Genomic DNA, 13241 nt, shown 5'->3' on the forward strand with positions numbered 1-13241 from the left:
CTCCAGCCTGGGTGACAGAGCGAGACTCTATCTCATAAAAAAAAAAAGGAAGTGACCTCAAGGGTTCTGTATATGATATTTTTGAACATATTTTGAAAACTAAGGAGTAAAAGAGCATTGGTTATTGCTCTTAAGGTCACTGAAATTGCTGAGAATCAAATCCTGGGACTTGATGAATTTCAGCGCATGTTGAATTTCCAGCCCCACAGCATCCGCTCTTAAAACAGGGGCATTAATTAGGAAATAGTGGAATCCTGTCACTTGAAATGGGGATGTTTGGGAAGACCTAGATAAAGCTGGAGACACTGAGCCCCTAAAATCTGATGAGTCTTTTTTGCCAGCGGTCCCCCCATCCCAGCGGAAGTGACTTCCCCAACCCCAGTGACAGTGGCATTCCTGCTCACAGTGATGTCAGCCTTTCCTCCGCTGAGGAAACCCTGCATTACGTAAGGAAACTGTGACAGGGTGGTGATTCCCACCGCATCCCCATTCAACACTATGTGGCCTGTGCAGAAGAAGATGGATCTTGGAGAATGACAGTGGATTATCAAGCTTAACCAGATGGTGACTCCCATTGCAGCTGCTGTACCAGATGTGTCATTGCTTGAGAAAACCAGCACATCCCCTGCTACCTGGTATGCAGCTCTTGTCTTGGAAAATGCCTTTTCTCCATCCCTCTCCATAAGGCCCACCCTAAGCAGTTTGCTTTCAGTGACATGACCAGCAATGTACCTTCACTGTCCTGCCTCAGAGGCATATCACTTCTCCAGCCCTAGGTCACCATTTAGTTCATGGGGATCTTGATCACCCTTACCTTCCATAAGATATCACACTGGGCCGGGCGCGGTGGCTCAAGCCTGTAATCCCAGCACTTTGGGAGGCCGAGACGGGCGGATCACGAGGTCAGGAGATCGAGACCATCCTGGCTAACATGGTGAAACCCCGTCTCTACTAAAAAATATAAAAAATTAGCCGGGCGAGGTGGCGGGCGCCTGTAGTCCCAGCTACTCTGGAGGCTGAGGCAGGAGAATGGCGTGAACCCGGGAGGCGGAGCTTGCAGTGAGCTGAGATCCGGCCACAGCACTCTAGCCTGGGCGACAGAGCGAGACTCCGTCTCAAAAAAAAAAAAAAAAAAAAAAAGATATCACACTGGTCCATTACTTTAATGACATTATGCTGATTGGACGTAGTGAGCAAGAAGTAGCAATAACTGTAGACATATGGTAAGACATTACCATGTCAAAGAGTGTGCAGTAAATCCAACTGAAATTCAGGGACCTTTACCTCAGTGAAATTTCTAGGGGTCCAGTGGTGTGTGGTGTCGAGATACATCTTTCTCTTTCTTTCTTTCCTTCTTTCTTTCTCTTTCTTTCTCTTCCTTCCTCCTTCCTTCCTTCCTTCCTTCCTTCCTTCCTTCCTTCCTCCCTCTTTCTTTCTTTCTTTTTCTTTCTTTCCTTTCTTTCCCTTTTTTCTTTTTTTCTTTTCTTTCTTTCTCTCTTTCTTTTTTCTCCTTCCTTCCTTCCTTAGAACGTCATTTCAAACAAATTTATTTGTTTCATGAGAAAGAGTATTCTAAAAGCAGTGTAGCCAGCATACAATCACATTGCTGCAGAACATTGAATGAGCTTTTTAAAAATCACAGGGCAGAGAATGGGATGGCAAATTGTTAAAATCAGGAAAGAGAGTCCAACAAAGTAGGAATCCAATTTTTTTCCCACAGTGGGGTAATCAGTTTAGGAAGTCCATTCATGATGTTAATTACAACAATGGAATGGAAACGTTTCAGTTGATACTATTTTCATATACTTGTTTTGGTAAGAGATATCCTTTCTAAGATGAAGTTTAAGTTGTTTCATCTGACTTCTCCCACAACCGAGAAAGAGACACAGTGCCTGCTGGGACTGTTTGGATTTTTGGAGGCAACATACTAATTTGGGTGTGTTACACTGGGCCATTTACTGAGTGACCTGAAAAGCTGTGAGTTTTGAGGCCCAGGGCAAAAGAAGACTCCACAACAGGTCCAGGGTGCTGTGCAAGCTGCTGTGCCACTTGGGCCACGTGACCAGCAGATCTGTCAATGGCAGGTAGGGGAGCCTTTGGGTAGGTGAGTCACACCTCCAGCTTTTGATGCCCCATGCCCAGCCTGAGGCTTCATGGGCCCAAAAACCACTAGGAAAAGTGAAGACGGGACTCAAGCTCAGAGATGGAAGGACACTTGCCCACGGTCACGGCACCAAATGAAGGACAGGGCCTTGCTTGTTCATCTGGATTTTCAGGGGTTGAGTCTGGTACCAGGCCAAGGGGCCTGACCAAGGAGAACGTCCAAGAAGCAATCAGTAGAGATGGCTCACCACTCTCTGCAAGGCTTGCCCCAGGTCCAGCCTAGCTCCTAGGCACCACATTGGACAGTGATCTAGGTGAAGATGAAGGCCTCCTCTCCCTGGCAGGCAAAAGGAAGCTCAGGGGGAACCTATCCAAGGAGTCAGTGGAGATCCTCGGGGACTGGCTGTACTTGCACATCTGTAATGCCTGCCCCCTGGGGCCGGGGAAGCTGAGCCTTTGTGGTCAGACCAACCTATCAGCACTGCAGATGTGTAACTGGTTCATCAATGCCTGGCGGTGGCGTCTCCCAGACTGCAAAGATGCGAATCAGTTTACCCTTTCCAGAGGTAGGGGTGAGGCCTCAGATGTGCCCTGCCCAGTAGCAGCAGCCCCTCAGGGCTGGCTGTGTCTGTCCCAGCTCCCACCGATGTGCCCTCTCTGTCTGTGTGCTGGGTGCTGCTCCACTCAGGCCAGCGGGGACAGCCTGCAGCCCCCTTCCCACCTTGGGAGCTGGACCCCCCCAATACCCTATGACTCCTGGTTGCACACTCAGCCTGCTGACCAGGACTGAGGCTGGAAGCCCCACAGGTGGACTCTCCAACATGCCACCAGCCACATCCCTAGAACAAGACAAAGAGGCTTCAGCAGCTTCCAGCTGCTTCCAGTCCTCCAACTACAGAGGGCTACTGAGATGGAGCTTGAGAAGTAGCAGCACCCATCACTCCCATTCCTCCACACTCCTTTAGTCTCTGAAAATTTCAAGTAGGTGTCTGTCAACAGGGGTGCTTGAGGCTGAAACCAGCAGTCTTGGGTTCCCGTTTGGGTCCCCTCCATACAGAGGGTTTTCTATGGATCACTGCCAAACATTGGGATCATGTCCTCCGTCCAGAGGTCTTCAGTAGAAAGATGCCAGCTGGTATTGCTGCACTGTGATGGGGGCCCTCTTCTCTACTGACTCTGACATTTCTCCAGGCCTCCCCTCAGTGAGGCGATGGGAGACAGGCATGGTGCTGCTGCTACTGCTCCAGAGAAACCCTGGGACACCTTTGTTCTGCCTGGTTTCCTGGGCTAGGCTCAGGAAAGCTGCCCAGTTCAGGCCTATGTTGGGTCCAAGCTGCCCCTGTGCTGCTCTGTCAAGCCAGGTGTGGACATTCCAAGTTCATAAGCATGAACAAAAGAGCAACCCAGCAGATGTAACAGAACTGACTCCAGTTGAGTGTGTAGATTTTTGCTAAACTGTTTATCCCTTTTTGCTGGGGTTTCTATTAATGGCGGTAGTTAGCCCAGGTGTGGGGAATGAGAATGCATTGCTTGATGGGATCTGATGAACTGGGAGTGACCCACCATTGCAATCGGGAATTGTTTTGCAAGGAAGTAGTGTTTTTATTTGGGGGACCAGCAAAATCTCTACATTAGTGTAAAATTTCAAATAGTTGTTATATCGTTGGTTTGGTTTACCAGGAAAAAAGGGCAGAACAAAAGTTTAAAAAGAAAAAATTTTGGAGCAGGGCCCTGCCAACATCCTTGGATAGCTTCTCTCCTTTTGAGAGACAACTCTTGGCCTACTACTGGGCTTTAGCAGAGACTAAATGCTTGACTGTGGGCCACCAAGTTACTGGGCAACCCTCGCTGCCCATCACGAACTGATGTTATCTGACCCACCAGGCCATAAAGTTGGGCTTAGCAACACAACATCCAGTTATGAAATGGAAGTGGTATATATGTGATTAGGCCCTAACAGGCCCTTCTGAAGGCACAAGTAAGTTATATGAAGTGGTCTAAATGCCCGTGGTCCCCACTCCTTCTACACTGCTTCTTCCCAGCCTGAGTCTGTGGCTTCACCGGGAGTTCCCTGTTATCAGCTGACACAGAGAAGGAAGACTGGGGTCTAGCGTACAGATGGCTCTGCATGATATGCAGCAGCACCTGGAAGTGGACAGCTACAGCAGCACAGTCCCTCGCGGGGGCACCCTGAAGGACAGTGGTAAAGAGAAGTCCTCCTAGTGAGGCATAACTTTGCATAGTAGACATGGTTATGCACTTTGCTTGGAAGGAGAAGTGGCCAGATGTGCAATTAAATATTAATTCGTGGGCTGGAGCCAGTGGTTTGGCTGGATGGCCCAACATGATTGGAAATTTAGTGACAAAAAGGGGCCAAGTGTGGTGGCTCGTGCCTGTAATCCTAGCACTTTGGGAGGCTCAGGCAGGCAGATCACTTGAGCTAAGGAGTTCAAGACCAGCCTGGGCAACATGGCAAAACCCCATCTCTATTATAATTTTTTTTTTTTTGAGACAGTCTCACTCTGTCTCCCAGGCTGGAGTGCAGTGGCGTGATCTCAGCTCACTGCAACCTCCGTCTCCCAGATTCAAGTGATTCTCCTGCCTCAGCCTTCCAAGTAGCTGGGATTACAGGCACCCACCACTATGCCCAGCTAATTTTTGTATTTTAGTAGAGACAGGGTTCCACCATGTTGGACAGGCTGGTCTCGAACTCCTGACCTCAAATCCACCCTCCTGAGCCTCCCAAAGTGCTGGGATTACAGGCATGAGCCACCACACCTAGCCGCTCTATTATAATTAAAAAAAAAGAAAGAAATTTAGGGAACAGTATTTGGATAGATCTGTCTAAATAGGGAAAAAACACAAAGATATTTATTCCATGTGAATATTCATTGAAGAGAACCTCAACAGAGGATTTTGTTAATTAATTAATTTTATTTCTGAGACAAGATATGCTCTGTTGCCCAGGCTGGAGTGCAGACGTTTGATCATAGCTCACTGCAGCCTCAAAGTCCCAGGTTCAAGCAGTCATCCCACCTCAGCCTTCTGAATAGCTGGGACTACAGGTGCGTGCCTGGCTTATTTATTTATTTATGTATTTATTTAGTAGAGATGAGGTTTTATTATATTGACCAGGCTGGTCTCAAACTCCTGGGCTCAAGCAGTTTTTCCTGCCTCTGCCTCCCAAAGTGCTGGGATTACAGGCATGTGCCACTGCACCCAGCCAACAGAGAAGAATTTTAATAATCAAATGGATAGGATGACCCATTCTGTGGATACCAGTTTCTTTCTCCAGCCAACACTGCATTACCCAACGGGCTCATGAATAAAATAGCCATGGTGGCAAGGAGGAAGGTTACACATGGGCTCAGCGACATGGACTTCAACTCACCAAGGCCAGCCTGGCCCCCGTATGGCACCATTCCCTGGAGCGATCAGTCAGCTACCTGGTGGCAGGTTGGTTACATTGGATTGCTTCCATCATAGAAAGGGCAGCAGTTTGTCCTTACTAAAATAGACACATACTCTGGATGTGGATTTGGCTTCCTGAACATAATACTTCCGCCAAAACTGCTATCTGTGGACTAACAGAATGCCTTATCCACCATCATGGTATTCCATATGGCATTGCTTTCTGATTAAAGAATTCAAACTTCACAGCAAAAGAAGTGCAGCAATGGGCTTATCTCATGGAATTTTTTTGGTCTTACTATGTTCCCCACTATCCAGAAGCCACTGGCTCGATAGAGCTGTAGAATAGCCTTTCGAAGAATCAGTTGCAGTGCCAGCTAGGTGGCAATACCTTGCAGGGCTGCAGCAGGGTTCTCCAGAAGGCTGCAAATGCTCTGAGTCAGTGTCCAGTATACGGCGCTCGCTCTCCCATAGCTAGGATTCACAGATCCAGGAATCAAGAGGTAGAAATGGGAGTGGCATCACTCACTCTTACAGTAACCCATTAGCAAAATGTTTGCTTACTGTTCCCAGGACTTCATGCTCTGCTGGCCTAGAGACCTTAGTTCCAGAAGGAGGAATGCTTCCACTAGGAGACACAATGAACCCGCTGGACTGGACTTAACACTGCTGCCCAGCCATTTTAGGATCTTCATGCCTCTGAGTCAGCAAACTAAGTAGGAAGTTATGTTGCTGGTTGGGGCAGTTGATCTGGACAAGCAAGGGGAAATTGAACTGCTACTCCACTACTCCACAAAGGAAGAATATGTCTGGGATATGGACCACTTAGGATGTCTCTCAGCATTACCATGCCCCAACCCAATCCAGGCAGGACTACTAATGTCCAGATCCTTCAGGAATGGAGGTTTAGGCCACTCCACCCAGTAAAGACCCATGACTGCTGAGTTGTGTGTTGAAGTCAAAAGGGATACAGAATGAATAGTAGGAGAAGGTAGCATTTTATAAATACCAGTTGCAACTGTGTGGCCAGTTACAGGAATGAGGACTGTAATTGCCATATGTCCTCATTTTTTTTTTTTTTTTTGGAGACAGAGTCTTGCTCTGTCGCCCAGGCTGGAGTGCAGTGGTGCGATCTCGGCTCACTGCAGCTTCCACTTCCTGGGTTCTAGTGATTCTCCTGCCTCAGCCTCCTGAGTAGCTGGGATTACAGGCACACACCACCATGCCTGGCTAATTTTTGTATTTTTAGTAGAGATGCAGTTTCACCATGTTGGCCAGGCTGGTCTCGAACTCCTGACCTCAGCTGATCCACCTGCCTCGGCCTCCCAAAATGCTAGGATTACAGGGGTGAGCCACTGCGCCCAGCCTCATCTTTTAGTAAGCGTGTTTGCATGTATACATACATATTTTAGGCAAAAATGTTTGCTTTATTTCCTCTCATTCCTTTATCATATTAGATGTACTGACCTTATATATAGTATTTGAGTATTGTTAATGCTACATCATAGTATTTAAGTTATGGAATATCAGGAGAAGAGTAAACTTCATTAAAAGACTTTACCTCCTCTTCTGGGAGGTAAACACCCTGGGATTAGCACGTTTTCAGTTGTATGCAGAATGTTAATATCATATTAGGCAGGATTATGACCTTGTTATTATCTTTTTTGGAAGTTAAGTATGGTTTAAGATGTTTATAGGTGCCAAGTTGACAAGGAGTAAACTTGTGATGGTTAATTTTTTTTTTTTTTTTTTCCAAGACAAGGTGTCACTCTGTCACCCAGGCTAGAGTCCAGTCATGTGATCTTGGCTCACTGCAGGCTCAAACCCCTCAGGCTCAGGTGATCCTCCCACCTTAGCCTCCTGAGTAGCTAGGACTATAGGCATGTCCCACCATGCCTGGCTAATTTTTGTATTTATTTGTAGAGATGGGGTTTCACCATGTTGCCCAGACTAGTCTCAAACTCCTTTCCTCAAGTGATCCACCCACTTCTGCCTCCCTAAGCACAGAAATTACAGGAGTGAGCCCCTATACCTGGCCTGATGGTTAACTTTATTTGTTCACTTGATTGGGCTAAGGGATGCCTAGTTAGCTGGCAGGACATTATTTCTGGGTGTGTCTGTGAAGGGGTTCTGAAGGAGATTACTGTTGGAGTCAGTAGACTGAATAAAGCAGACGTCCTTCACCAACAGGACAGGCATTATCCAATCCTTTGAGTGCCTTAATAGAACCAAAAGATGGAGGAAGGATGAATTTACTGTCTCTGGTTGAGCCAGGACGTACAGCTTCTCCTGTCTTTTGACATCAGCACTCCTAGTTCTCAGGCCATCAAACTTGGACCGAGACTTACAACATTGGTTCCCCAGTTTTCCAACCTTCGAACTTGGACTGGAACCACAACACCAGCTTTCATGAGCTTCCAGCTTGCAGATGGCAGATCCTGGGACTCTCAGCTTCCATAATTGCACAAGCCAATTGATCAAAACAAATCCTCATTTCATATATATATATATATACACACATACATACTCTGTTTCTCTAGAGAACGCTATGATTTAATCATTGATTAGCCCTTCACATCTAAAACTAAGGCGATGGAAAGCTACATGGAACTCTGCATTCTTGGAGAAGTTTATCAATTGATAGGTGTTACTTTGGAGTGAGTGAGGAGGGAGCTAACCAGTATGCTGGGGAACTGGGGGAGGGCAGGGGTCCCTAGAAGCCAAATGTAAGGTTTTTTTCCTTGGGATCCTTACCTCTCCTTAGAGAAGACCCTTTAGCTTTCTGCCTGAGGAGCTGATGCCTAGTTGTCAGGCTTTCTTCTTGCCAAGATAGGGGTGCTAACTCCTGTATACAGACTCTCAGTTAATCCTCTTCATCTCCCTAACAGCCCCAGACTACACCTGGGTTTCTCCATCCAGAGCCCCTTGACGGTCTCCAGTGCTAGTTTTCTTCCTAATTGGCCAAGTCCCCCAGGTTTTTTTTTTATTTTTCCCAACAGTGTTGCAATTATTGTGCAGACACAATGATCTTCTTACCTGATCCTACGTGTAACCGTTGGCCTAAATGTAAGATAGCTTGCCAGCATCAGCAATAAGAGGGAGGGGCTAAAATTCAAGTTCTTTTAAGGATAGATCTTGAGTCCCTGTTCTAAGCTGACCAACTTAATCTGCAAAGAATTTGCAACATGTAAATATTTTAGGATTATAGCCATCTGTATACACACTTAAATTGAAAGTAGTTCTGCTGCCATTAACTTAGTCTAAAAGAGCCACCTAAGAATGCCAAACGTTATTTTGTTCAAATGCCATGGTTATTTTAGTTTAAAAGCATTTCTTTCAAAGCCGCCTCTCTCTTCACAACAGTAGAGCTCTGGCAGTGAATTAAGTGGTCGAGGATTCAGCGAAACTGTGGCTAATTTCTGGTTCCAATCTGGAATTTAAAACAAATTAAGGATTTATTTAAAGACTACTCGCTCCTAATTTTTAACACACTGTCCTTTTAGCAGTTGTGCACAATAACAAAATAACTTTTGGGGTTTAAGACAAATGACTGCACTTAAAATATGGGAAAAAGGACTCAGTCAAAAGGTTGTTTCCTTGGTTCAGTCTCTGATTAAGAGGCATATTATTCAATTATGCCAAGATGTAAATAAAATGAAATAAATTACATAAATTTGCATGTTGACATTTCATTCTGTACCCCCAAACCTTTTTACTCTTACCTTACCAGTGCCTTATTTTGATCAAATTGCACTTGTTGCCATCCCTAAATTCTTTTTTTCCCTTTTTTCAGAGGTTTCTTTGTTTTTTCAAATTTTATTGACTATAAACCTTTGGATTAGAAAAGTTCAATGAACTCCAAAACAGAATAAACAAAGTTAAAAACCATACAAAATCAATCACTATGTTATTTGGGAATAGATATGTATATGGTAAAAACAGTCAATAGCAAAGGCAAGATTAACACAAATTCAGGATAGAGGGTATGTCTGGGTAGAAGGATGGGAGACTCAAAGGCGTTAACTATATTAGGAAATTATTTTTCACAACTGACCTAAGGGATAAATAAGTATTTTTCTTATTACTCTTTAAATTGGATATGTACAAAATATTTTTTGCAGGTATGATAGATATCACAACAAATAGAAAATAGGTCAGGCGCTGTGGCTCAAGCCTGTAATCCCAGCACTTTGGGAGGCCGAGGCGGGGGGATCATTTGAGGTCAGGAGTTCGAGACCAGCCTGGACAACATGGTGAAATCCCATCTCTACTAAAAATACAAAACATTAGCTGGGCGTGGTGGCAGGTGCCTGTAATTCCAGCTACTCGGGAGGCTGAGGCAGGAGAATTGATTGAACCCGGAAGGCGGAGGTTGCAGTGCGCCGAGATTGCATCACTGCGCTCTGGCCTGGGCAACAACAGGGAAACTTCATCTCAAAAGTTACAAAAAAAAAAAAAAAAAGAGAAGAGAAAAGCAAAGAAATCAATGAAGTTCATCCATTCTTCTGTGTTACTTATAATAACACAAACCAGAAACCTGGGAGTCACCCTTGACCACTCTCTCACCAACCAAATCCAATTAATTTTCACTTCCTACTTCTCTCCACGCCCCCATCACACCCTGGCCCAGGCCACCTAGACTCTCACCTAAAACACTGATATCCTTTCCTCTTCCTTACACTCCTGCTGTAATCCAGCCTCCACACAGCAGCCAAAGAAAACACTTTAAACCAGTCTTTCTTCAACTTGAATCTGTTTCACCATCCCCTGTGCTATCAGAAGCAACAGAGTGACAAGTACATTGCCCAAGGTCACACAGCCAGGAAATGGCGGAGGCAGAACTCAAAATCTACTGGTCTTACTTGAGATTTCACATGTCTTATCTACCCACTCTCCTGCCTTGGGTGATCCTGCCATTCCTAATTTCATACCCATTGGTGTTCCCTCGTATTTTATAATCTATAATCTATAATCATTAACAGTTTTGCTTCTCTGAAAATAAGAGTTCAAAGAGGGCTTCGCTTTAATACAATTATTGCTCAAGGAACCAAAGACTAGTGTTTCAAAAGCATTGTAAAAAAACTTTTTTTTTTTTTTTTCAGACGGAGTCTTACTCTATCGTCCAGGCTGGAGTGCAGAGGCGCCATCATGGCTCACTGCAACCTCCGCCTCCCGGGTTCAAGTGATTCTCCTGCCTCAGCAAAGTAGCTGGGATTACAGGTGTCTGCCACCATCCCTAATTTTTGTATTTTTAGTAGAGATGGGTTTTTGCCATGTTGGCCAGGCTAGTCTCGAACTCCTGAGCTCAAGTGATCCGCCCAGCTTGGCCTCCCAAAGTGCTGGGATTACAGGCGTGAGCCACTGCACCTGGCTGCATTGTAACAAAACTTTATTATATTATTAGGTGAATATTAGAGTGTATTACATTACTCTAATATTTAGAGTAATTCTCAGTGGTACACTGATATCGCCATCTCACAAAGATTAATTTGCCCAAGTATACATCGCTTGTAAGAGGTACAGTCCACATCTGACACAGAACAGACTCCAAAATCATTAATCCTTCATTGTTCTAGTCTACATTCCTTAGTGCTTCAACAGTATCTCAAGAAATAAACATTTCTGGATATTAAGAATGGATAACATTTCACTAGCCCAAGGAGTATGACTAGAAATGAAATCTTTGAGGAATTTTAGATTTAATCGAGTGTGATCCTGTCTGTAGCCAGCAACAATATGACTTTTCAAGGTTTTTTATGGAGTCAAATAGCAATGATGGCCTTCTAATTACACTATCTCTGGAAATGTATTAAAGTAATTTAGAAGTGTGAGGAATTCCATTCAGCAACTCTTCGTGATCCTTGTAGGCTGTACGATGGGTTTGAATCATACACAGTTTAGCCAGGTGAACTCAACAGTCAATGTTGTGAGAACAGTGGGTGTTATCAACCCTGAAACGTGCTACACAGATTGAGGATGCTATGGAAAGAAAGTGTGAAATGATTTTTTGGATTTCCTTATCATCTGACAAAATGTAATTATTGTTCACGTGGATTCGTGGTGGTGACTCCTTTGAAAGTCGTTGGAAAATAAAATGAATAATTAGTTGATAACCACAGAGAAACTTTAACCACCTTGCTGAGAATTCCATGTATTCCAAATACGTTAATGATTTCATATAATATCACTCTTTAACAATCAAGAGTTTTTGTTTGTTTTTGTTTGAGATGGAGTTTCACTCTGTTGCCCAGGCTGGAGTGCAGTGGTGCAATCTTGGCTCACTACAACCTCCACCTCCTGCAGTTCAAACAATTCTCCTGCCTCAGCCTCCTGAGTAGCTGGGGCTACAGGCATGAGCTAATTTGTGTGTGTGTGTGTGTGTGTGTGTGTGTGTGTGTTTTGTAGAGATAGGGTTTCACCATGTTGGCCAAGCTGGTCTCGAACTCCTGACCTCAAGTGATCCACCCACCTCAGCCTCCCAAAGTGCTGGGATTACAGGTGTGAGCCACTGCACCTGGCCAGTCTAAGATATTTTTCAAGGATAACTTCGATCATGCATGATTTTTACCTTGTGTGCCGATTTTAGAACTTAATCTCAGTGATATATGCAATTCCATTGTATTGGTCTTTTACAGATACTGATTATGGGACACGTTTATTCTTGATCAATACTAATAGTAACTAACATTTTTGAAGGCATGGTAATATTACATACAGGCACAATGCTTAAATTCTTTATATCGGTATCTCAATTCTATTAGGTAGATACTATTTTTATCCTTTTCACAGATGAGAATATTGAGCATCAGAGAGCCTAAGGGTCATGCTGTCAGTAAAGGCATGTATTTTAGTTTGGAAAAATGAGTTATTTGAATTATTTGGCACTAGGGTGAGTCACACAAGGGTAATTTTCCGCCAAGGGGCCATCTTATCCTCCCAGGCTATAAACTCTCTGAGGACAGCGCCTTCTACATACCCTCCACTGTGTCTTGTACATAGTCAGTGCCCGAAAAATGTTTCCTAAGGAAATCAATGAAATGACGTGTGCTGAGAAATCATCTTAACTGAGGAAGAATTGCTTAAGCAATAACCATGCTCTATCGTGGTCTATATTTAATCAGACACCTCAGAGAACGGAACATAAATGTAAATCCTTGCTAATCTAGATATATCTTCTGCCCTGAAAATCTGATCAAACACTGGCCTAGGCAGGGCACGGTGGCTCACGCCTGTAATCCCAGCACTTTGGGAGGCCGAGGCGGGTGGATCACCTGAGGTCAGGAGTTCAGCTTGGCCAACATGGTGAAACCTCTTCTCTACTGAAAATACAAAAATTAGCCAGGTATGGTGGTGGATACCTGTAATCCCAGCTACTCGGGAGGCTGAGGAAGGAGAATCGCTTGAATCTGGGAGGCGGAGGTTGTGGTGAGCCGAGATCATGCCACTGCACTCCAGCCTGGGTGACAGAGTGAGACTCCATCACAAACAAACAAACAAACAATCGTTAGGATCGCCAAATCGTTAGGATAAACAGCCTATACCTTTGATAAACAACTTAATATTCTTTCTCTTATTCTGTGAAAAACTCTTCCCCAAGGAATCCTTGTCAGGCCTCTTGCAGACCAGCCCTTTACCGGCCTGTTGTTTATAAAATCATTGCCACCTACGCATCTCTCAAATGTAGATACGTTTGCTAACTACTACACTGCTAACACCCGGCATCTGCT

The 13241-nt window shown here is 44.6% G+C and overlaps 1 protein-coding gene and 1 pseudogene across 2 annotated transcripts in view; one reads left to right on the plus strand and one right to left on the minus strand.

Annotated features, from left to right (window-relative positions):
• The first annotated feature begins 2153 nt into the window (after positions 1-2153).
• LOC117076207 lies at positions 2154-4554 on the plus strand (annotated as a pseudogene).
• Positions 4555-8255: 3701 nt separating this feature from the next.
• Positions 8256-13241, minus strand: part of CUNH1orf100 (chromosome unknown C1orf100 homolog) — a 41291-nt gene continuing 36305 nt past the window's right edge. For both annotated transcript variants that reach the window (XM_033197679.1, XM_033197680.1), the window contains one exon: positions 8256-8944. In XM_033197679.1, the coding sequence (XP_033053570.1) occupies positions 8826-8944 (119 nt within the window). In that variant the 3' untranslated portion in view covers positions 8256-8825. The remainder of the gene's footprint in view (positions 8945-13241) is intronic.

The sequence above is a fragment of the Trachypithecus francoisi genome, unplaced genomic scaffold (assembly GCF_009764315.1).
Source record: "Trachypithecus francoisi isolate TF-2019V2 unplaced genomic scaffold, Tfra_2.0 Lachesis_group5, whole genome shotgun sequence".
Classification (NCBI taxonomy): domain Eukaryota; kingdom Metazoa; phylum Chordata; class Mammalia; order Primates; family Cercopithecidae; genus Trachypithecus; species Trachypithecus francoisi.